The 23,733-nt window shown below is 41.4% G+C and overlaps 2 protein-coding genes across 11 annotated transcripts in view; one reads left to right on the plus strand and one right to left on the minus strand.

Moving 5' to 3' along the window:
• Positions 1 to 11,520, plus strand: LOC106607235 (dynein axonemal assembly factor 8). Of its 2 annotated transcripts, none has more exons than XM_045720521.1 (30): positions 1 to 230; positions 476 to 580; positions 682 to 1,128; positions 1,276 to 1,378; positions 3,156 to 3,315; positions 3,399 to 3,641; positions 3,796 to 4,086; positions 4,352 to 4,493; positions 4,620 to 4,814; positions 4,933 to 5,085; positions 5,241 to 5,435; positions 5,535 to 5,648; positions 5,784 to 5,928; positions 6,048 to 6,342; positions 6,711 to 6,787; positions 6,936 to 7,090; positions 7,224 to 7,350; positions 7,958 to 8,089; positions 8,179 to 8,343; positions 8,522 to 8,824; positions 8,931 to 8,987; positions 9,070 to 9,108; positions 9,270 to 9,439; positions 9,545 to 9,740; positions 9,911 to 10,005; positions 10,124 to 10,238; positions 10,460 to 10,668; positions 10,779 to 10,864; positions 10,980 to 11,049; positions 11,234 to 11,520. In XM_045720521.1, the coding sequence occupies exons 1-30, from the start codon at positions 114 to 116 to the stop codon at positions 11,312 to 11,314; spliced, it is 4,782 nt and encodes a 1,593-aa protein (XP_045576477.1). In that variant the 5' UTR covers positions 1 to 113; the 3' UTR covers positions 11,315 to 11,520. The 2 variants fall into 2 exon arrangements, with proteins under 2 accessions (XP_045576477.1, XP_045576476.1); XM_045720520.1 differs by having other exon boundaries at positions 3 to 230; positions 10,457 to 10,668.
• The window catches only part of LOC106607360 (putative E3 ubiquitin-protein ligase UNKL), a 19,558-nt gene continuing 4,988 nt past the window's right edge, over positions 9,164 to 23,733 (minus strand). For 2 of the 9 annotated variants that reach the window (XM_045720523.1, XM_014204258.2), the window contains exons 3-16: positions 22,470 to 22,646; positions 21,380 to 21,513; positions 20,565 to 20,700; positions 20,352 to 20,469; positions 20,138 to 20,222; positions 19,882 to 20,042; positions 19,212 to 19,400; positions 18,598 to 18,648; positions 17,786 to 17,963; positions 17,586 to 17,675; positions 17,254 to 17,487; positions 16,897 to 17,090; positions 16,521 to 16,778; positions 11,647 to 16,345 (exon numbers count right to left, since the gene is read on the minus strand). In XM_045720523.1, the coding sequence (XP_045576479.1) occupies positions 16,190 to 16,345; positions 16,521 to 16,778; positions 16,897 to 17,090; positions 17,254 to 17,487; positions 17,586 to 17,675; positions 17,786 to 17,963; positions 18,598 to 18,648; positions 19,212 to 19,400; positions 19,882 to 20,042; positions 20,138 to 20,222; positions 20,352 to 20,469; positions 20,565 to 20,700; positions 21,380 to 21,419 (1,890 nt within the window). In that variant the 5' untranslated portion in view covers positions 21,420 to 21,513; positions 22,470 to 22,646 and the 3' untranslated portion in view covers positions 11,647 to 16,189. Of the gene's footprint in view, positions 9,791 to 11,646; positions 16,346 to 16,520; positions 16,779 to 16,896; positions 17,091 to 17,253; positions 17,488 to 17,585; positions 17,676 to 17,785; positions 17,964 to 18,597; positions 18,649 to 19,211; positions 19,401 to 19,881; positions 20,043 to 20,137; positions 20,223 to 20,351; positions 20,470 to 20,564; positions 20,701 to 21,379; positions 21,547 to 22,469; positions 22,647 to 23,733 lie in introns of those variants that run through there. The other 7 variants (XM_045720524.1, XM_014204256.2, XM_045720522.1 and 4 more) reach the window with 6 other exon arrangements.

Below are 23,733 nucleotides of genomic sequence, written 5' to 3' on the forward strand. Positions count from 1 at the left end.
GTTCAGTTGTTATGGCAACCAACAGTTTGCCAGTTGTTGTTAGCAGCTATTTAACTTTAGCTAACTTAGTGTAGCTGACTGCTACTGCTTTCACATAAGAGTGGTCTATCTTGATGATTATAGATGCATTAGTTTATGTCAATATGGACACGGATCCTTCAACGCGTTGGAATGCACTTTTTGACAGCTTCAAACCCCATATTCCGTCCATTGATTCGGATTCTTCATCAGTGAGTTTGATTACTGCACTTATCTAACGTTAGCTAGCTAACAACAAGTGCAGCAGTAAGACAACGTTAGCTAGCCCTATGAAAAACCCTTAATTCGTATGGACTTTGCTACTTACTTGCTGTTCTACAAGAGTTTGAATTGTGTTTGCCACAGTAAATCTAGATAAATGTATAGCTGAAATTTGTCTAATCTTACTCTCCAGTCTGAAAATGTTAGCTGAAATTTGTCTAATCTTACTCTCCAGTCTGAAAATGAAGAAGACATATCCATCTTTCGCCGACCAGTAGCCCTTCTTCCTAAACACATAGAGGGCCTAGAGTGTCTGTCATTGGAGGACTCTGAAATAGAGGTAACGTGAAGTAGCTAGCTAGCCGAGCAAGTGTACACCAATTGGTGACGAGTCCTTATTAACAAGGTTACTGTGTGTGTATCTGTGTGTATCCCAAACAGGAGCTTCTAATATCTATGGCACAGCCACAACTGTGTTTGACAGAGGAAACCTTTTGCCCTCATAGAGAGGCTAGAACTGAACCCCATGGAGTTTATCAAGCCACTGATTTAGCCCAGCAGGGCACACTCCAGGAGCTCAGTCCCATAAGTAATAAGGTAAATGAGATATGCAGCCATGACTCTATTAGAAATGCAGCTTGGGCAGGAGGCCATCCATGCAGCAACGTTCCTGTGGAGATGAAAGGGGACACCTCAGCGCACCACAGCCATGGCACACTAAACAGACAAAAAACAACTGAGTCCACATCGCCACACCCTTCACATAACACAGCTTGTGAAGAAAACACATTGGAGTCACCCAATGCTTTGAGAAAGACACAGAGAACTGAACCAAATGGCTCTATGAAAAAGCCACTACAAAATAGTCAAACTGTTTTGTCTTTTGAGGTGAGTTTAAGTTTCCTGTTATAAATTGAGAAGGTACTACATAATAACTAATGTATTTGTTGACCTCTGGTCATTTTTATTCTGCAGTTAGATAGATACTGATGAAGTGTTATGTCCTACAAATCAGTACCTTTGTGTTTTTACCAGCCACTGGAGCACTGGGATCTGGACCAGATTCTTCTGACTCTTCAAACAGATAGACTCTTTTTAGGAGGCAGTGTGTCTGACGAACCTATGGAAATACAACCAGGTAGACAATAGGGTAACTCTAAGGTATCACTGATACAGTTGAAGTTGGAAGTTTACATACACTTAGGTTGGAGTCATTAAAACTCGTTTGTCAACCACTCCACAAATTTCTTGTTAACAAACTGTAGTTTTGGCAAGTCGGTTAGGACATCTACTTTGTGCATGACACAAGTAATTTTTCCAACAATTGTTTACAGACAAATTATTTCACTTATAATTCACTGTATCACAATTCCAGTGGGTCAGACGTTTACATACACTAAGTTGACTGTGCATTTAAACAGCATGAGAAATTCCAGAAAATGATGTCATGGCTTTAGAAGCTTCTGATAGACTAATTGACATCATTTGAGTCAATTGGAGGTGAGCCTGTGGATGTATTTCAAGGCCAACCTTGAAACGCAGTACCTCTTTGCTTGACATCATGGGAAAGTCAAAAGAAATCAGCCATAACCTCAGAAAAAAAATTGTAGACCTCCACAAGTCTGGTTCATCCTTTCGAGCAATTTCCAAACGCCTGAAGGTACCACGTTCATCTGTACCAACAATAGTACGCAAGTATAAACACCATGGGACCACGCAGCCATTATACCGCTCAGGAAGGAGACGCGTTCTGTCTCCTAGGGATGAACATACTTTTGTGCGAAAAGTGCAAATCAATCCCAGGACAACAGCAAAGGACCTTGTGAAGATGCTGGAGGAAACAGGTACAAACGTATCTATATCCACAGTAAAACGAGTCCTATATCGACATAACCTGAAAGGCTGCTCAGCAAGGAAGAAGCCACTGCTCCCAAACCGCCATAAAAAAAAGCCAGACTACGGTTTTCAACTGCACATGGGGACAAAGATTGTACTTTTTGGAGAAATTTCCACTGGTCTGATGAAACAAAAATAGAACTGTTTGGCCATAATGACCATCGTTATGTTTGGAGGAAAAAGGGGGAGGCTTGCAAGCCGAAGAACACCATCCCAACCGTGAAGCACCATGTTGTGGGGGTGCTTTGCTGCAGGAGGGCCTGGTGCACTTCACAAAATAGATGGCATCATGAGGATGGAAAATTATGTGGATATATTGAAGCAACATCTCAAGACATCAGTCAGGAAGTTAAAGCTTGCTCGCAAAAGGGTCTTCCAAATGGACAATGACCCCAAGCATACTTCCAAAGTTGTGGCAAAATGGCTTAAGGACAACAAAGTCAAGGTATTGGAGTGGCCATCACAAAGCCCTGACCTCAATCCTATAGAAAATTTGTGGGCAGAACTGAAAAAGCGTGTGCGAGCAAGGAGGCCTACAAACCTGACTCCGTTACACCAGCTCTGTCAGGAGGAATTGGCCAAAATTCACCCCAACTTATTGTGGGAAGCTTGTGGAAGGCTACCTGAAACGTTTGACCCAAGTTAAACAATTTAAAGGCAATGCTACCAAGTACTAATTGAGTGTATGTTAAACTTCTGACCCACTGGGAATGTGATGAAAGAAATAAAAGCTGAAATAAATCTCTCTACTATTATTCTGACATTTCACATTTTTAAATAAAGTGGTGATCCTAACTGACCTAAGACAGGGAATTTTTACTAGGATTAAATGTCAGGAATTGTGAAAAACTGAATTTAAATGTATTTGGCTAAGGTGTATGTAAACTTCCGACTTCAACTGTATAGCTACTGCTGAACAACTAGTAGATGTAGAGTAACCAGTGTGCACCAAGCATGTCATTCACACTCAATGCTATTATCATAATGATGTAATCAATTCATTCTCAATTTGGTCACAGATGGAGACAATGTAAGGTCACAGGATACTATATTGGAGAGGCTGGCTGCTTTCTGTAGGACACAGTCAAGTGGAGATGCTGAAGAGGAAAGAGAAACTGCGCCAGATAAAACTTCTGGTGTGCCTCAGAAAGCACCTGTCCAACATCCTACCAATTTCAGGTAAAATATATGATCAAGTTGTGTGGGTTTCACATGATTATGAATAATGTAATTAATTAACATGAACGTTTTGTTTACTGCAGACAAAATGGTGGATGGAGAAAGTCTTTCAAAAGGATGGCATTTGAGTTGCAGCCAAGCCGCCAGGAAGCGCCCACCGTTTATATTGATTTACGTAACCCTGAGCCTCCCACGAACACAACCAGACCATGTAACAGCACTTCATCACAATCCATGAAACTGACCAACCCCAACCTACACGACGAAAACCAATCTGATGAGAAAACAGACAGTAATATACGGTCTGGTTTACTGAATGGAAAAGAGTAAATATTGCCTTGAATAACTGACCCATTGTAAAGCTCTAAACATTATTACATAAGTTTGTAGATATACAGTACTATAATGGCTCTGTGTCTGTGAACTATGTACCAGTTTTACTCCTTCCTGAGTTACTGTTTTTTCTTTTTCTTCTCCCAGGGAAGTAACTGGAAAGAGCCTGTTACTCAGAATGTTACGCGAGGCGAACAGAAACAGGAGAGAGCCGGACAGGAAAGATCCAGTTCCAGCAGATTCGACATGCAGAACCCCCAGAAGAGTGGCCTTGAAGGACAAGCTGCCTGAGGCTAACAATGAGATAACATCTCTGCTTCCAGAGGTGGACAACCAAACCACATCTCCCATAATGAAGCGTGACCAAAACAGGCCGCCAGTTGAGAGAACACCTGCTATTCAGCAGAGTGCTACTACCGGGCAGCCAAAGAAACAAAGGTAGATAACATGTTCATTTTAGGGGACTTTGTCTCATATACTGTATCTTGAATCTTAGTCACAGTGGCTCACACAGGAGGTTGGTGGCACCATAATTTGGGAGGACGGGCTCGTGCTAAAGGCTGGAGTGGAATAGTATCAAATACTGTACATCAAACACATAGTTTGATGCCATTCCATTCGCTCCGTTCCAGAAATTATTATGAGCCGTCCTCCCCTCAGCAGCCTCCACTGGTGGCTGAACACCTGTTTTGTGACCTGTCAGTGACCGAGAGCAGAGAGAGCAACAGAAACAGAGAGCACAGCGCCAGCAACAGCTCCAGAAACAGCTGGAAAGCTTTAGACCAACAAGGTCTGCCGGAGACAGGGAGCCTGCCGCTGAGAAGACTGATGTTCTTTATGACGCTGTAAGTTCATCTGGAACAGAGACTCAGTGCTCACAATTCAATAGCTCTCCACTCAGTCTTCTTTGTCATTGTCATTCCCTCAGCGTTACCCCTACATATATAATATTTTTCGTTCTTTTTTTTCAGGAGGCCTCTCACCTACAATCAGTTAATATTCTGCCTGCTGATATGGAGGATAAGGAGTGCTTGCTGCTGACTGTATGCCTCTCCAGTCCAGGCCTGGTAGCCAGCAGCAGTCATCATTGGAAAGCACCAACAGTGGAGTCAGCCACAACCAAATCCCATATATACAATGCTCTGGTTGCTTGGTTTCTGTCTTTGGTGAGTATTTATTTGACTAGTTCTTGACAACGTCATTCAACTGAGATCATCTGATTATTTTTACTCTGTTTGAGATGGAGTCCATGTCTTACTGAGGCCTCAAACTTGTGTGTTTTAGGTTGGAGCACCAGGCCCTCAAGGTAGTGATGACAGGGCTGCTGTACCTTTTTGGGTGGCTGGCCTACAGCAGCTGTGGACAGAGGATGGACTGGCTCTACACATCTGTGCTGTGTCCCACGGAGAGAGCCTACAACTTGTCCAAAAACCCCGGGTGAGAGGAATGAACATGGAGATCCTTTTAAATTACTAATTATTAGTAGTGGTAGTATTCTAATTCCCAATTCTATGTGAATGCACCCAAACATTTCCTCTGTTCCTCCACCACCTTTTCTGCAGTTAAGTGATTTTCCTTTTTCTTCTTCATAGAAACGGGGTGTGGATAAGGGCCATAGTGTGTTCCAGCAGCGTGTCTGCAGGTTCCTCTCTCAGACCTCCCTCAGAGCCATCACCCATTGGCTGCCGCAGCTCAGGAGCCTATTAGACCAACAGGCCTATCCCCCAACCGTCCACATACCTGCCTCCTGCCTGGACAGCTTTATCTCTGTCAACTCAGACAAAATGGTAGGTAGTAGGTACAGGTGAATGCTTAGAATCTGAGATTGACTTGATGATGTGGATCTGTTCCCTGTAATGTGCTGTATAATTTGCCCTGTGTCTCAGGCTGTGAAGAGGACCTTTGGTCTGAACCCAGGCTTCTACTGGCAGACTGTTGAGACTCAGGAAGTCAGCTGTCAGAGGCCTGAGACCATGTGCACTCAGCAGCTACACACAGAGGTAAGAACATCCTGTCTCAGCTGTTCCTAAGCTCCTTGGTATCGTCTAACCTCAGTGTTAATACCCCATGGTCATGACTGTTGGTATAAGATGAGGAAATCAACCATACAGTTTTTTTTCTTCTTCTCCTCACAGGTAGCTGTTGCTCTGGGATACACGTCTTTGTTCCTGCATCCCCTGGTGGTTCACCACACCCTCCAGCTTCTCCACAACTCAGGCCTGGATGTGTGTGGCCTCCGCCTCCTTTACCCTCCTCCTGGCCTTCTGACCAACAGCGCCGGTAAAACGTTTATCAACTAATAAATTTCTATTCTGTTATATTCTTATCTAGTCTGCAGATCTTCAGTGGCCTAGACTGGAATGATTCAGTAAGTTATAGTAATTCTGTCTCTGATTCAGGCAGAGTATCCTACGGGCAGGGAGACGATGGGGCCGATCAGCCCGTCCTTGCCCTGGCTGTCCGAGGGCCTCACGCCCGCACCGTGTGGCAGGATGTAACAGGCCCTTCAGACCCCCTGCTGGCTAGGAAGACAGACCCGGCATCCATCAACGCCCTGCACTACAGCAGCAAGAACTTGCCGCTCCTCTACTCCCCACGCCTGGCCAGCAGTGTGCACAGGGAACTGGTCACGTGGTTCGCAGGGAGAGTTCCAGGAAATAATTCCCAGAACCCTGACCAGGCTCCAACTGACAGGTGTGTTTGTAGTCCAGCACCATCATGATGTCTCACAACCATCACTCAAACATTACAAATAGAAAAACAAACACATTACTACTACTAATAATAATTTATTGAACTTTTATAGCGCTATACCTTACATAACGAATCTCAAAGCGTTGTAAAGCAAAAGCAACAAAACAACAAGCAATTTAAAAAACAACATCATTAATCATCATGAGTAGATGGAAGGTCAAGAGACTGAAGGTTTACTCAGTAAAGATTGATTGATACATTTGTTTTCATCTTCTTGGGCTATATATATATATATACACACACACACACAACACAAACAGTAGTCAAAGTATTTCACAAAAAACATGATTTTCTTCCAACACTCTCAGCTCTGCCCATGGTGGAGAGGGAAGCAGCCCCTTGTATTTAACCAGGTCCTCTACCACCCTGTGTGCTACTGTTAAAGGTAACTCAGAAACAAGTACCCACTTGAGGTAAACAATGTCAGAGTTATGTATGGCTTAATGCTTTACTCTAGTCTAGATCCCAAGTAGATCCCAAGAAGTTTCAAAATGTCTTACTGTGGATCTGACTCTTCCCTTCCCACCTCATAGTGGACGTGTTCTTGATAGTGTCTCCAGCGGTGGTGCCATGCTGCTACAGCCAGGTTCTGTCTGTGTGTGAGGGCAGAGGGTTCAGTCTGAGGGGGGTCCAGAGGCTGCAGCTCCCCACCAAACGAACCCAGGCACTCGGACTCACAAGTCAGCAGGTAACGACCCCACCTCCACCACACTGTCTCCAGATCAGTCACACCACACTGAATTGACAGCAAAGCGCCTGAGAGGAGCTGGCGAGATCAGTGTTGACTATGCCCTTAAAAACTTGTCTTTCTTTTTGACAAGGTGTCAGTGTTCTGCAGTCCGCCCACTGTTACTGTGGATGAGAAGAAGGTTGAGCTGTCTTCCCACTGCTTGGTCTTACTTCTGAGGAGAGAGAGTGGCCTGCGTCACTGTGCCAGCCTGCCTGCAGGTATAGCACGTAACCCTGTAATAGCTAATATCTCTGCTTCTATCACCTCAAAAGTACACTGAGTGTACAAAACATTAGGAACACCTTCCTAGTATTGAGTTGCACGCCATTTTGCCCTCAGAACAGCCTAAATTCGTTGGGGCATGGACTACAAGGTGTTGAAAGCGTTCCACAGGGATGCTGGCCGATGTTTACGCCAATGCTTCCCACAGTTGTGTCAAGTTGCCTGGACGTCCTTTGGGTGGTGGACCATTGATACACACGGGAAACTGTTGAGCGTGAAAAACCCAGCAGCGTTGCAGTTCTTGACACTCAAGCCTGGCACCTACTACCATACCCCGTTCAAAGGAACTCAAATATTCTGTCTTGCCTATTCACCCTCTGAATGGCACACATACACCTTCATCTACACTGATTGAAGTAGATTTAACAGGTGACATCAATAAGAGATCATAGCTTTTACCTGGATTCACCTGGTCAGTCTATGTCATGGAAAGTGTAGGTGTTCCTAATGTTTTGTACAGTCAGTGAATAAAGAACATATCTTCCCATTTGAGCTTGTGACATCAATGTTCAGTCTATTGACACATATTCCTCTTTTTGTCAGCCCTTGTGAAAGAGTTGGAGAAGCAGAGGTTGTTGGGATATATCCACATCAGACTGTCAGATGAAGGAAAGCTGGACCCAAGCAGCTGCTTTCACATGTTGCCCTTCAGAGAGAGCCTGCTCCATAGCTTTGGTAAAGGAAGAGTTAACACAGTCTGTCAATAATGACCCCCTCCTTGGCTTCCTGGTCTAATTGAGTTTATGTTCATGCTTGGTTCTCAGGTGGGCGAATGTGGGCCGTACCCAACCCCTGCAATGTGGTGCTGTCCAAACACAGGTGTCCATCCAACCCAGAGCTGGAGCAGGTAGTGGTGCTTACGCTGGCTGGAAGGGACATCAGTCAGGGCCTGAGCCTGCTAAACAGGCTCTGGACAGGGGACACAACAGGTACTTTACCCCACATTAACCATTCCCACAACACAGCCCATGTAATGAAATATATTTCAAATGCATAATATTTTTCATAGTACCAATATTGTACTTGCAATTCAGCTGTAGCGCTGAACTCCTCACCTACCTAACCTTGCCCTGCGTTTCTCTCCTTTCTACCCTGTTTCTCCATCAGGCAATGTCGGGGAGGATGGATTCGAGCTGCTGGCCCTGAAGTGGCTGCCCACATTGTCCCGGCAGCAGGCGCGGGAAGTGAGCCCCTACGAGGTAGGAGACCGGCTGTGGCAGAGCAGCCTGGTGGGCCTGGCCTCCTCCCCTGCCCTGGTGTGTGCCCTGAGGAGGGTGGACGCCTTCGCCACTCTACGGCGGCTCCTGCCACGGGACTACCCCGGGAATCTGAACATACTGGTGTCTCCCACTCCTGAACTGGCCTTCAGACAAGCATCCCTCTTCTTCTCCCTGGGAGACATGATCCCTGGTAAAAAACGAGTCCGTGCAAGCTAGGTACTATTTCACTATACCCTATATCTGGGGTAATCATGTCAAGGATAGCTGGATCTATGTGGATTTTCTCTCATCTTCAGATCACAGTGTGCGCCCATTACTGAAGTTCCTACCCCCACCTCGCATTAATGTAGCTGGTATGTGTCACCGGGTCTTCAGCACATTCAAACGACTCTCTCACCCACCTCCCTTCTGACTTGTGTTTAATGTTCCTTACAGGTTCCCAGTGTGAGTCATTGTTAAACTGCATGGTGCAGGGTGAGTTTGGAAACGGGTTTATTTGGATGAACTTTGACCTTTAAATAGTATGATGTAATGTAGGATGTTTTATTAAACATTGGTTACTTGCAAAGTCGATTACTTAAACAATGGTTACAAATATCTAAGCACCCTGTTTGCCACTCTTATGTTTCCATCAGGCTCCCAGCCTCTGGTCACACTGTGTCTGTTCAAGCCTGGAGTGTGGAGCCATGCTCTGGGGAAAATCCTCAGCAAAGTCCAGCGGAGTGGCTTCACTGTGGTGGGCCTGCATGTGCTGGTTCTGGACAATAGCACAGCTGTGTCACTGGTGTCTGCTGCAGAGCATCAGGCAACTAACATATTCCTACCTACCTAAACCAGGCCAGTGGACAGATTGTTACATTGTTTTAAATGCATTGGCTTAGCTCAGTTTTCCTCTTGTGATTTCCTCTAGGACCCCTCTGCTGTAGAAGCCCATGTCCAGTACTTGAGCTCTGGGCCTTCCCTGGCTCTGTGCCTGCAGAGGGAGAACGCTGTGAAGAGGCTACTGGACATGCTGGGACCTGAGGACCCTGCCCAGGCCCGCGGTCAGGACCAATTCCTCTGGAGGGCCTATTACAGCTCGGACCAGCTACACAGCGGCATCTATGGTCAGTCAGTGGCCCTTGCCCCCGCACCATACTGGGCCACCTTCCAGGCCCTGCCAGACAACATAGATCAATCAGTTACAGAGTGGCTGAGACTGGCTTTGGAACAAGGCTTTAATGTTTCAGATGTAATGTTAGTAGCTCATGATGAATGATATAATTCTATGTTTTAGGATCAAGGAGCTATCAGAGAGCTGTTCAAGATGTGAAGAGGCTGTTCCCTCAGGGCCTATGCTGCACAGAGACCAACACCATGAGACAGGAGCAGGTACATCACACAGTGCTACAATAGACATGATTTACTATTCCTAGATGTATAGCCGTCTCTTATGCCCTGTGTTTAATAACGAACACATGTTGTGTCTGTTGTCACTCACTGTTCACAGATACCCAGTGTACATTCAGACCCTTTGGCTTGTCTGGCCCGTGAACAGAGCCACACTCTTGCTGCTGCGAACAAGCCATCTTTATCACACCTTATGGCTTCTGGACTGAATGGAGGTGAGGTCTAGTTTTGAATGTTTTAGCCTAGCTGAATCTTTGTTGTTGAATCGCTTATTTACTACTTTTATGTGGATACAAAACAGGTCCCTTAATCATTGACTTTTTATTGGGACGTTGCCGATGATTGGTCTGGGGCAACTGTTGTTGTGTTTAGTTGATGCGGTATCAACAGCAGTTGAACTTTGTAAACGTGGCTGTTTGTGTGTGGGTGGCAGCAGGGCTCTTGGTCCGCAGTGCTCTCTGCCAAACCACCTGCCTGCTGCTGCCCAACAGTGTACTGGGCCCAGCCCCCATCCACCTGGACCTGCTTGAGCAGCTGCTGAGGACAGGCTGCCACCTGGTGGCCGGGAGGATGACTGTCCTGGATGAGACCCAGAGATGTCACATAGCTGAGACACTGATGCTACCCTCTGAGAGGGATGGGAAGGTGAGGAGTGGGTATCTGCCATGTAGAAGGAGTTTGATAGTTGCGCAATAGCAGCATGCAGTGGTCACTCACTGTAACACTCAGCTTGTGGCATTGACTATCTCCTCTAGATTTGTGCTCTACCCGAGGGCCCTTGTCTTATCGTTGTTCTACAGAAAGATAACGTTGTGACCTGCTTTGACTCCATGCTTGAAAGGTAAGGAAATGGGCTACTCAAAAACATGTACCAGTTAGTGTTTTGCATTTTCTTCTTTGCATCATAATGGAATGCATAGATTAATATGCTATGGTTTATTTCTTTTGCACTATAGTATTTCCAGAGAGAGGTCTAACCTTGCCGAAGTGGGGAAAATGCTGATTTATCCCAGCACTGAAAAAAAAGTAAGCTTGTTCTAACTGCAGAAACATTGTGTTGTAGTACCAAATAATGGCAAAATGGACCCTTATGTTTAGTTAACAGGATCAAGTGACCTTGATAAAACAAGATTGTGAGTGAATGTCTATGAAGAAAGCACTATTGATAACAAGCATGTCTGAGAACATCTCTTGTCTGTTTTGGCTCTAGGCATTGCAGCTTCTGTGCTATCTATTTGATGTCCTGTCTCCTGATAGTCATCATGCCATTGTACCACAGCAATCTGAGTGAACCTTAATGCTATAGAGCATTACCAAGAAGGCCAACCTATTTTCTGGAATTCTGTACCAATCTTTGATTATAATCCATTTGATACATTCCAATACTGTATAAAGAAAATATTGAATTGGTTGTGGTAAGAAACCTTTATGTAACCCCCTCCCAAAAAGTAAAAACAATGGTTTTTCATGTGAAGAAAATAAATACTTAAAATGCTGGTTCATGTTTCAGTTATTGCAAGATTATACTTGTCAAGGGGCATTAATCGTTGGAGTTTAGTGATCTAGAAGTACATACTTTCATTACTACCTTGTTTTAAATCCATGAAACAAATATTCAACACATTTAAGATCAAAAATGGTTTTAATTCCCAAGATGATACAAATTGTGAATTCTGTAAACCATTGCATAATGTTGCAGTACAATTGAACAAGTTAATGATACTCTACAAGCAAAAGATTCAATACCTCCTACTTAATTTTGAGTAAAGTCAAATCCAGCCTTTCTTTGATTCCATAAAGAGGATCAACTTTAACACAGGGGAACTCCCATAATTTATATGGGGTAGCTGAATACTAATTCAATATACAATGTCCTATTTGTCCATACTTTATTGTAACAAAATAAAGGATATGTTTCTCATTCGTAATACAAATGTCTACTTCCGTCGACATCAGCGCAAATACATCTACGAACTACAGTTCACAATTTAAGAACCTTATCCTACAGTCATAACCGAAACCCTGAGAAAATAAAATGTATCCCCCATCCCCTTAATCATTACACTGATAAATACAGAGACCGGAAAACTGCATGTGTTTAAGTCTTACATTTATTTCATTATATAGCAATTCACAAAACTAGATGCTACATCATAGCTAACGGATGAACTGCTCTCCATATTATTCCAGTGACCTATTAAATATCTAATTTAGAGCGGTACATTCAATATTTCAGGGTTTCTATGTTAAATGAACATTTTGAACTATTGGGAACAATTAAATCTTTTTACAAAAGTTCTATGCTGCAATATGCATTTTTTCTCTCCATACTAAATTGGAACAGCGTCATACATTTATGTATGTACAAGATTGCATAAAATCTTCAGGTTCCATGATCACAATATTTAATAAAACAAAGAAACAAACACTTCACAAGAATGCAAAATAGATTATGCTAATCCACTGCAGAGCATTGTTACATCTCAATTACATTTAATTTACAAAACAAAAGAGTCGTACTTGGTGCTTTTCTTTAACAGTAATTGTCTTTTCTTGTGCCAATAAAGTTGAGTACAGAAGGAATCATATTTATTGGTGGTAGGTATTGTGGCATGTTATGAAGACTGATATGGCAAATACAGAGTGAGATAAAGAAGCAGTATTCATCATTCTAAGGTTGCCCTAAGCCTCCCTTACGAAACATGCAGTCTGGTTCAAAACGGCCTTTCTCTGATCACTTACGAATGCTAGCTCTTTACATAGAATTCTTAACTTTTCAGTTTTACTGTAATATAACAATTTACCCTCAATGAAGTCACCCCTCATTAAGAGCAATACTCTTCAAATGCCAGTTAAAATATGACATTTTAACATAAGGCACAGATTTATTTATTTTTTTTAAATAAAATTGGTCCATAGTAAAAGAACATTAGTGTAATATGGCCATAACATTGAATGATTTAGAGCCATATTTATAAAATATGAGCTTATGTTTTTTCTTATTCAGTGTAAAAGGGAGATGTATACTTAGTATGCCACATTGAAGAGGGGTTAAGGACCAAGAACGAATGAGTGATAAGAGTTGCTCCTTAAACTTATGTCTGTATCTGCCATTGATGCTGGTTTAAATAAATCAAGTTGTCATTTCACCCGTCAATGACTCACTCATATCTAACCAATAAACAAATGATACACTATTGCCATCTTTCCAATGACTGCAGTAAATTGTGAATTAAAATGTGAAGAAAACACCAGTCAAATTAAAATGAAAGAAAGCACATTACAGTCAGTGTACTCTATACTCCTGACAGCATACAAGTAGTGCACAACCATCAATATTTAAAACTGATTAAGAGATTTTAGCTGTAAAGTGAAAAGAAAAACATACTTCAAAATAGTACTCATCACAGGAGGTTGGTGGCACCTTAATTGGGGAGGACGGGCTCGTGGTATTGGCTGGAGCAGAATGGTATCAAATACCATTCCATTCGCGCCATTCCAGACATTATTATGAGCCGTCCTCCCCTCAGCAGCCTCCACTGGTACTCATCTATATGGCCACTTAACAATATTAACACGTCACTAAACAACTAGAATTGTGTATGCTGCTAACCACAGTCATTTGTTTTACAAAAAAAGGATGCCATTAGTTTCTGTAAATGCACACCAATCTATATAAGGTGTTAGGTTTGGTTTGTTTCAAATCAGGTTTTTAACGATTTGCTTAGATTACTGAAATTAAGTTATAAAAAAAGGAAACATAGCAATAAAGATCTTTGGTAAAACTACAAATGGGCTTTAAGTCCATCACTATTGTCAGCAAAAGCAGTTGGCATAGTTCTTTCTGTCATTGAACCATTGAAGAGAATGTTATACTAATTGTACATTTCAATACATATTTTTAAATGTAACTACAAGAACAAAACTACACCACCACTTTGGTTCATTTGAGTCAAGTCCACATTAACTTAGTTGGCATCACAGGAAAAATAAAAAACCTGTGGTATATTAAAAATTGGTGTGAGCATTTACTGTAGCCCAGTAGCTTTATTAGGATTCTCCAACAACCAATTTAAGAATCGAGACATTCTACAGCAGTACATTGATTGACCTGTAACAATGTTTCGAAGATTCACAAAAGTACCCGAACGTGCGACTGACAAAAAAAAAAATTAGAACAATTTAATCAAACGAGTCTTTGTTTAAGTGGTACTTTACTTGAACTATGACATTATAGAAGTTATAAACTTGGTATACCAAATTTTAGACACCATGACATGTCTCTGAATGTCAGGTAACAATTGTTATGCCATTTTGATATATATTAAGTAAAACGTGTTACTGCTTAACGTGTGTGACAATTTACGCTACCGATGTCTGAAATCTGAACTGTGTATGCACAATAACATTCAAGAATGTAAATGCATTACAACTACATGTATACATCTTTCTTTCAGCAGCAGCAAAGCTTGCAAAAGTGAAGTGATCGACTCTACAGTATGCTAGACTGACAATACAAATATATCTGGCAGTGATCTAGATTTGTAGCTGGTTAACGTATAACGCGTATAAGACATGCAATAAAATTGTTTCGCCTGCCATTTTAACATGATAAACATGAGGGAACACAATACCTTTTTTATTTTAGGAGAAACACATGTTTTGTTTTTCTGAGTTTCTGAATTACCATCCATGTAAATGTAAACAATTTTATTTCTAAATTTGTATAACTAAGTTACAAATCGTGTACCTGGGTATATATATGGTTCTTTCTACTGAACATACTAATTGCTGTAAATATTAAAGGACCAAGATATAGAGTGAGGAAAAATACATGTTTTGAACACAGTAGAAGGTCATTTCAATTAGATTAACCTAGCTAAGCACATTACACTGTCATATTTGAAAAAACAACTTACAGGTTCAACACCAATGATGCATCTTACACCAAACATCAGTCTAAAATGTATAGCAGAGCCTGTTTTTATCTTGTTTACAAACAAGACCAGTGTTGTTTCCTTGCTTGCATACTCCCAAACACTAAATCAAAGATTTAAATCAAAGCCGCACCAAAAAAAGCACCAATGCCTGTTTAGACAAGGAAAATATATTGTTTGTAAGCATGAAGTCAGGACACAGGCACTGACAAGATTTATATCATCATACAACTATAATCTGAGGAAATAATTTGACATAGGATTGGGCAATACACTATGGCATATACATATGCAAAGTAACAAAATTAAGTAGACATATATGCAGAAATGTGTGCAGAAGCTTTGACTACCTGTGTCTGCTTTTACAACAATCCTCTAAGCATCGATGCTCATGGTTATCATCTAAGGCAAGGCACTTGAGACTAGAATAGAGGCCAAGTATCAGATATGTTTGAGAGCTAGTAGGAATCCTATCAAATTCACCATGTCAGACTTATGTACATCAAGACATGCTCCTCTAACAACTACATAATGAACATTTCAGTAAGTCACTAAAAGACACAATTGATTTCCTAACTGCTTTAGCATAAATGTGCCTTACTGACATTACAGCTGCTGGTTATGCCTAAAATGCATTCAAACGTGTGTACTTATTTGATGGAAATGTGAAAAGTAGAAACTGTAGTTTAGTACTTTTCTATGAAAACTAACAAGATATATAGAACTATACCATGATTTAACAATGGGAAACATGAAATATTCTAGTATGTTTCACAGTACACACAAAAGCTCGATACATTAGCATATTAAGAAAAATATGTAAATCTAAGAAACAAAAACAACAAAGCTAATTTCTAAAATACCCTTTAACAAATTCCCAGGTCAACAAAGTGCTTTACGAGAAATCAATCTTCACAAAGATGGTTGCAATACTAATAATAATGTCTGACTGATGTGTTTCAGTGATAAAGTCAAATTAGGCCCACTTGAACTATGGATGCCCAAACTTTTTGGAAAATGTAAGTGATCCATTACAATACAAAATAACATACTACATTTAAGTACTTGATTTATCAAACACCATTTATGTAGTTCAAATTAAACTATTAATTGAATTACTATATGAATACTGAAACACAAAATGCTATTTAGAAAATGTAAGCATACTATATGTATTAGTAGTTCTTCAAAGGGCAAATTCCTTAAGTAGTACCTTGAATAATTGTACATCACCACTTCAATATTTTTGTCTTACAGTATGGACATTCTGATTTACTAGGTGCACAGTTCTTACAAAGTACATAATGTTGGCAAGGCTGCAGGACTATGCAACGATCATGCGTTTGGCAAACTATACATTTCTTTGACTGAAGCTGATATATTACCTGTGTTGGGAAGAGAAGAGGTTGTATCAGAAACTACTCGCAACAGAATAACTCAATACAATGATTCCAAGCAAGATCTTTAAAAAAAACATGCTTCACTAGGCTAAATAGTCTGCCATAATGTATATCCTGATCACTATAAATAAGAATGCGTTTAGTATCTGGCCCTTCTTACCCCGTCTATAAGGTCTAGGTCAGTGCGCAGCTGGCTCTGGATGGAGTGGAGCTTTGGTAGAGGGAGCTGGTCCAGGTCTCCATAGCTTCTAAGCAGGGGTGTGCCAGGGGAGCGACACAGCACGTCAAAGTCCCCCTGGAGCTCCTTCAGCTTGCACTCCGTGTCCTCTCGCTTCTGCTCTGCCAGCTGCCGCTCTGCCTCGGCCGACTTTGCTTGTTCTTTTGCATCATGGGAGTCTTTCTGCCAGGCCTCACATGCCTGGAACAGACAGACATGTCAAATATATAAATTGGTTTAACAAGGGTCAGGATGTATTGCTTACTGAGGCAGTGCCTTTAGTTCATGTCATAGTTCTTGCATGGGACTAGTGTCTGACCTGCTTGACCTGGTGCCAGGCGTCTTCCCATTGCTTGATCTTCCTCTTTGCCTCGTCCAGCTCCCTGAAGAGCCGGTTCAGGTCAGCGCTGCTGCTCACAGTGGTGGAGCCCAGGCTGCTGAAGACTGGTGATGGGCTGGGAGAGAAGTTGCCACTCACAAAGTCCCATATGCTGCTAGCTCCCCCATTCAAACCTACGAGGTGGGATCAGGACAATTGTTTAATGTCAAAGCGCAACAACAAAAACAGTGGAGTGATGTATTTATTAATTGTTGATGATGCCTCAAAGGTAAAAGAATAATGCTTACTCTTGCATGTTTATCAAGATTGCTAGTAAATATTCTATTGTTAACTTACCCAGAGAGTTCTGAGAGGAGGTAGGTGTTCCCAGAAGACCATGCTCAGGTTTGGTTAGCAGGCCCTGAGGCTGAGTCTGCTGTGGAGTCATTCCTGACAACAGGCACTGGGACAGGGACTGGGAGAGGGAGCTCAGAGGGGAGGCAGAGAGCGAGGAGTTGGAATTCAATGAAGAAGACCGTGCAAGGGAGCCAGGAATGTTGACCGGAGCGGATCCTCCCAGCATCCTTTGACCTAGAGGGCAACAGGAAGCATAAATCAATTTCGCAATTTAAAAACGCAGAACACACTTAAGTCAATTGTGTTCAATGTTTCAAACAAGGTTTGCTTACTTAAACCAAGAGTGTTGTTTTCTTGCTCCTCAAACTCTTTATCAAGAGAGGCAACATTGATGTCACAAAAATTCAGGTCAAGAGCAGAACCTGAAATAAAAGGCAAGTTGTTTTTTTATTTTATTAGAAAAAAAAGTATTCCTTGTATGAAGAGGTACATTCACCCCTCAAACAAGTTTGCACAATACAAGTACACTTACCTATAACTGACTCCACAGTATTGCTCCCAGGATAGAATGGGGTTGCTTTTGCATTCATTGTTGATAAGGTGGTGGGTGAGGAACTATCCGATCCAATACTGGAGGCCAGGCTAGATTCTATACTGGAGGTTATGCTGGATGCCAGAGGGTTCATCCCAGAGAATACACTATTGTGTGTCTGTAAAAGAGGGGTACATAGTAAGGTATTGTTTCATTAATAGTGTCAATTTGAGCAATACTTAGCTTTACTACATTGGTGCTTGGTTAAGAAGTAAGACAAGCCACAGATACCGTGCCTGGTCATATGCTTTAGATGGGAGACCATGAATAGGCCTTTTTTTAATCAAGTCGATTGGACGGGTCCCAATGACTTTGAAAACAGCAAAACCCTTTTGCGAATACCTTTAAATATAAAATCTTCTACATATCACTAGCGGTGTTTACCCTATGATTTTTTTTCAGCAGAGGCAGCAAAATTGAAATTCTACACATTTTGCCATGGCTTATGCTATCAGTGACTCAAACATTAACATATCAATGGGGGTCCGATGGCATTTTGGGAATTTTAGATTCTCCCTGACTGTATAGTTTTTATTTTGGTGATTGTTAGTTCTCAAAGATTAACTTGTTTAAAAAAGATATATATAGCTCCATTATCTTTTCTACATACTTTATATCTGGTTTTAGTCATTTAAGTTTACACTTAAAATGATTCTCCATAAATCATGTTTTTTGGACCGGCTATAAATTAATATTAGGGGGAACTAGCTTCTAGGAATACAAAGGCAGTGGCAAATGCCTTAGTTATTCACCTGCTTGTCTTGGTCCATCTTTTGATCACTATGTCCCTTATAGTTCTTTATCTGAAAACAGACAGCACATTCACATGACCCAACACTTAAACCCAGCAATGGGCTGGGTCTTAGAAAGCCAACACCTTTCTTAAAAGTGAAGAAAATTCAGTTAATACATCAGTCATCTGCAGCCCTATCAAATGAGAGAAAATGTCTAATGTTATCACCACAACCCATTAAGACAGTCTAAAACTAAATAAGCAGACATTTGTTTTATAACTAATAGATAACATGAACACAAGTTCCATATCCAAACATAATGTCTAATCTACGTTCAGAAAATGTTAAGCAAAACACAGAATTTGACCTGGAACGGGTAAACTATTATTTATTTTGCCTTGGTTGTTAATTTCAGTATTCACCTTAGTCATCACAAATTTATAGAAAATGACGTAACATAAAAAAAGTGACTGACAAATAATTTAATATGGAAATAAATCTAAATTCTGAATCAAAAGAATGGAAACTATGACCAAAGTGTGTTTAGCAGTGGGTCAGGCCCTACACTAAGCTGAGTACAGGGGTCTTCCCGTAAGGACGGTGAAAGAGAGAGAGCAGTCTTATTGTAGTACCTGATCCTCGCGTTCAAAGCCCGGCGCTTTGGGATAGTTAGACGTCAGAGATGACACACTTGACGTGGTGGACTCTGAACATAAGCTACCATTAGTTAAGCATTTGGACCTGCCGATGGGTCCGATTGGGGACAATGAACTGTTGCTTCCTGAGCATGGCGTTACAGTCGGACTATTAGAATATGAAACCTGAGGGAGAGAAGTACACATGGTCTTAATAGGGTTTTAGAGCCAGCCAAACAAGCCCAGCTTTCCAAACGAGGCCAGAGAGCAGATGATAACTGAAGATGTTTAGATGGAATATTGGCTTCAGAGAGAGAGAGGGAGAGAGAAAATGACACTGAATTGTTAAGGTTTGGTTTCTGTTGAATCCTATATTAAATTTACACTGTATGTTTCTTGGTGCACTAGTACTACCAGAAACAAAATGATGTTCCAGACTAGTGAAATACAAGGCAAGTACAGAAAACAGAAGAACGTAAACAGAAAATGACAAGAATATACAAAACAAAGGTGTGACATAAGGAAAGTTAACAGTTTAAATATCTATTCAGGGTCTAATCTATAATTGTATCTAATCTATTGACAGCATGTTTTTCATACAAACTGAGATGCCCTTGTAAAAGACAGTGGAGAGAAGTAGAGAGGGAGTAGTAATCAGATCCCATACATTCCCCACTTGGCCGTTGTTGATGCTGCTGATGGAGTGTGCACTGCTGCCCCACTCGCTGGCCGGACACTCTGAATACTGCTGAGAGCCCAGCTTGGCCTGGGAGCCCGACTGCATCGCTGTTAGCAACGAGTTCATGGTCTCTTCTGTGGAGGGAATTCCTGAAAAAGTACACAATCACAGACAGGAGGTTTTAACTTTGAAAGTTTGCCAACAAGCAAGATAGCAGTGACTTATTTTGAGGAGCTTCACTTACTTTCTACATGCGCAAATGCACAGAACGGCCCTCTAGGACAATAACCAGTTTGCCTCATGTCATTGCATTTGGTGGATTTGTAGATCTGTAGTGAGAAAGAAAGGTTCTCTGCTCATAACTGGGTGGCATTTTCCCAAATCAAGGTTTGACAGATTCCCCATTGCAAGAGACGAAATGTGCTAAGCGTTTATAAAGTCTGCAATGTCCCACTTACCTCTGGGTGGAACTGCTGTTCAGTGCGTGAGTGACAGTATTGACAGCTGTCTCCGCTGTCACACTTCGATGGCTCTCCCCACTCATCCCCATGTTTCACATTGGGACATGGAGTTGACCTGACACATCATTCAAGGGGTTAACTACATATTACAGAATTATTACACAGTTGTCAAAAGGCATACTCTGTTGTTTGACAGTCCTAATCACCTACCTGTATTTGAACTTCCGTGGATTTCGTCTTCTGTCTCTACTATTGTGGTAGTGAGGGCAGGCATAGCCCTGTCTGCATAGTCGTGGAGGCTTGGTGCACTGCTCTGTTTTGTAGTTTGCTAAAACAAAATTGGTGTCTGGAAGGAACGCACACAATGAGTTTGTTGCGTGCACACAAAACGATTATTGTAGATAGTCAGATTAATATAATCGTTTGATTTAAAACGTTTACATGCTTTTCAAGAACGAGTCTCCCTAATAATCCTGTTTACATGGACATCTGAAATCAGGCTACCTGACGGGACTTTGATGAATGCAGAAAAAAAATACAAATGTATAATAATAAGCTAATGAAAATAAACGTTCTACCACAGCAACCCTGTTATTTTGGCGAAAATATTTAGATTCTTAGTTTTCACATACAAACTATCTAATATGTATACTTTCAGTTTTTCCGAACTCACTTCACTCGCACAAAAGGAAGAAGCTCACGCACACTGCTGAACTCTTGTTAAAGCATTTACATGTCCTAATAATGCGAAAGATTGCGCCGAAAACCAGGTGTTTTAATCGGCGTATGCTTACTAACATTATGATCTTAAACCAATTAAGATAAGCAGAGTAAGGTGTTTACATGGCTAATGCCATACTCTGCCATAATCAGTTTAATATTGATTTATTAATGGGCATATAAACATACTCATTGTAAGACATTCTGTTCTTGACCTAACGCAACAGGTCAAGGAAATCCAATCAACAGAAAAATGATGTGGCACTGGTGACACCGCCACCAGAATCAATGTGTCTGCTGCTCACCCTGCCACCGGGGGTCCTCTGTAAGAGTCTTCTCTATCATGGCTTGGCTGGCCAGTACTCCAGGCTGTAGATCAGGGATACCCTCTCCAGATCCCAACTGGCCATTCTGGAGGGCTTCCTGTGCCTGGATCTCTCTGTGCACATGAAGAAGATCAGTGAGAGAGCTACTACACAAAACAAACAAAAAGAGGAAGAGACAAAATATAGAATATTCAGGCAATGCCTTGCTCTTACAGACTTGTTCTGCTCAACAGTTGCTAGGCAACACTTGAGCGTTCCTCTGATACCACATTTAATGTTGTTTTTGTTGAATTATTTCAAGCTCCCATTCCTTAATGTGACGTCATTCATGGAACGTTGGACAGGGCATTGCTATTTTCTAGTGACAGGAATTTAAAATGTGAACACATGGTTCATAGTAAAAGGGCAAATGTATGTTATTGTTAAGCTTAAGTCCATTGCTTGCATTACAGATATGGGCCTACTTTTTGTATCCATCTCTGAGATATGTGGGGTTATTACTTTAAATATACCACTGAATCTTTCATCCCATTAAAGAAATCACCATAATTTAACACTTTCATTGTTTGTACAGTATTGGTACTCAACAAAACCAACCCTGGCAATAAGTACACTATGACTGATGTCTATGAAGAGAAAAATTGTGCTTTCATCTGCTCTTACCCCCGGCCAATTCGAGAGGCATCAGGGAGGCTAATTGAGCTAAGAAAATAGATTAACACGCTTCATTCTCCCACTGCCATGTATGGGCATGTACTGGAGTGGATACAGACTTATCACTTCAGCGGAGACAGCTAGACATACCATGTCAAATCAAAGTAACACTAACAATGGTAGAGAAGGGGTTGACAGCCAGCTTCAAAAATATAGTCTACAGGTAAATTTAAGAATTTCATTAAAACTATGATGCACGAATGGAATCAGTTAGTACATTTTGTCAGTGCATGGTCAGACCTTACATGATTTATCCTTGTGTACTCAGCTAACTGGCTTAACAAGCCTATTCACATGTTCGTTGAAGTTATGACACCTTGAGAACAGAGTGGTTACTAAAGGCATGATAGATCACCTGATATCGTAGACAGGGGGGCGGAGATCATGTGGGCCATGGGCAAAGGCGCAGTGTAGGCCGTTCTTCACGCAGTGCCCGCGGGCATCAGTTTCATGGATACAGGTACCAGTCTTGTAATAGCGAAGATGGTACTTCCGCTCTGTGTCACCAGTGGTCCGGTGCAAGTAAGGACAGCTGGACAGGAAAGGAAACGATGATTAGACAAATGCAGACTCCCTCATTAAAATGATCAGGATTTGATGTGACAGAGATACAATCTGCATAAATACATTATTATATATATATATATTTTTTTTTTTAAATCGGTCTTTACCCCATGTTTCTAGAATTCTATGCTGTGCTTATCCTAAGAAGTCATTCCACAGATTTTAATTGAAAGGAAACAGACCGAGGCTAGAGGAATGAGTTACATCTGTCTTCCTCCCTGTATTAGTGGCAACTGTTCTTGTCGGTGCTTAATATGCACATCAGACAAACAAAAATGTAGCCAATGCCCACAGTGGGAGTCAGAGGAATGCAACGCCTTTTATAGATACAGCACTCTCACAGGCTTTGATGTATGGTGAGGAATTTAACTGAAATAATAGCAACATCGCTATTAACGTTCTCAAATTCACATTGAAAATGCTAGATAACCAATCATTTTCTCAAATACAGCAAAAGCTTCTGACTCAGCAACAGTAACCATGGCAACGGATGTGATGTCACGAGAAGACAGCAGCCACTGGTAGAATGAGGAATAGAGTGCAAGTGCTCGCTCTCAGGCAGAGTTCAAAAATTGTATAGAACTTTCAATATGACAGCTGGTTGAATTGAGGAACATTGTTTACTTACTGCAGAGAAATTCCAAATACACTGATATAGGAAACTGGAACTCAACCTCTCAATGATTAACCAACCACTCTATAAAAAAGTATTCAGTATGCTACATATTTAACACAAATACTTTTAACATCGCATCTAGTCTCTACACATCACTAAACTGTGGATCTGACCAAAGCACTTTAACCAGACCTGTGCCATTGAACTAGTGAGTGAGACGTTTCAAGTTACTCAATTTCTTTATGGTGCTCTGACACAAATAGGCCCAATTTATAGGAGTGGCTTGAATAGCATGTTTCAGAGCTGTTCTTCTTAGTGTTGAACAGCATCTTTCTCAAGATATAATCTAGAACTTCTATCCTGTCTTATTAAATAGGCTAGGTTATTAGCTGTATAGCCTGCTTCCTTTCAGTGAACCTTAAATTCTTTTTGAAATCCC

This window comes from Salmo salar, chromosome ssa06 (genome assembly GCF_905237065.1).
Source record: "Salmo salar chromosome ssa06, Ssal_v3.1, whole genome shotgun sequence".
Taxonomy (NCBI): domain Eukaryota; kingdom Metazoa; phylum Chordata; class Actinopteri; order Salmoniformes; family Salmonidae; genus Salmo; species Salmo salar.

Bases quoted from the DNA above. Each gene is read 5' to 3' on its own strand.
- LOC106607235 (XM_045720520.1), top strand. From the start codon at position 114: ATGATTATAGATGCATTAGTTTATGTCAATATGGACACGGATCCTTCA. The intron at 3,316-3,398 runs GTAAAATATATG...TGTTTACTGCAG, and splicing joins CAACATCCTACCAATTTCAG to ACAAAATGGTGGATGGAGAA. The intron at 7,091-7,223 runs GTAACGACCCCA...CTTTTTGACAAG, and splicing joins TCGGACTCACAAGTCAGCAG to GTGTCAGTGTTCTGCAGTCC.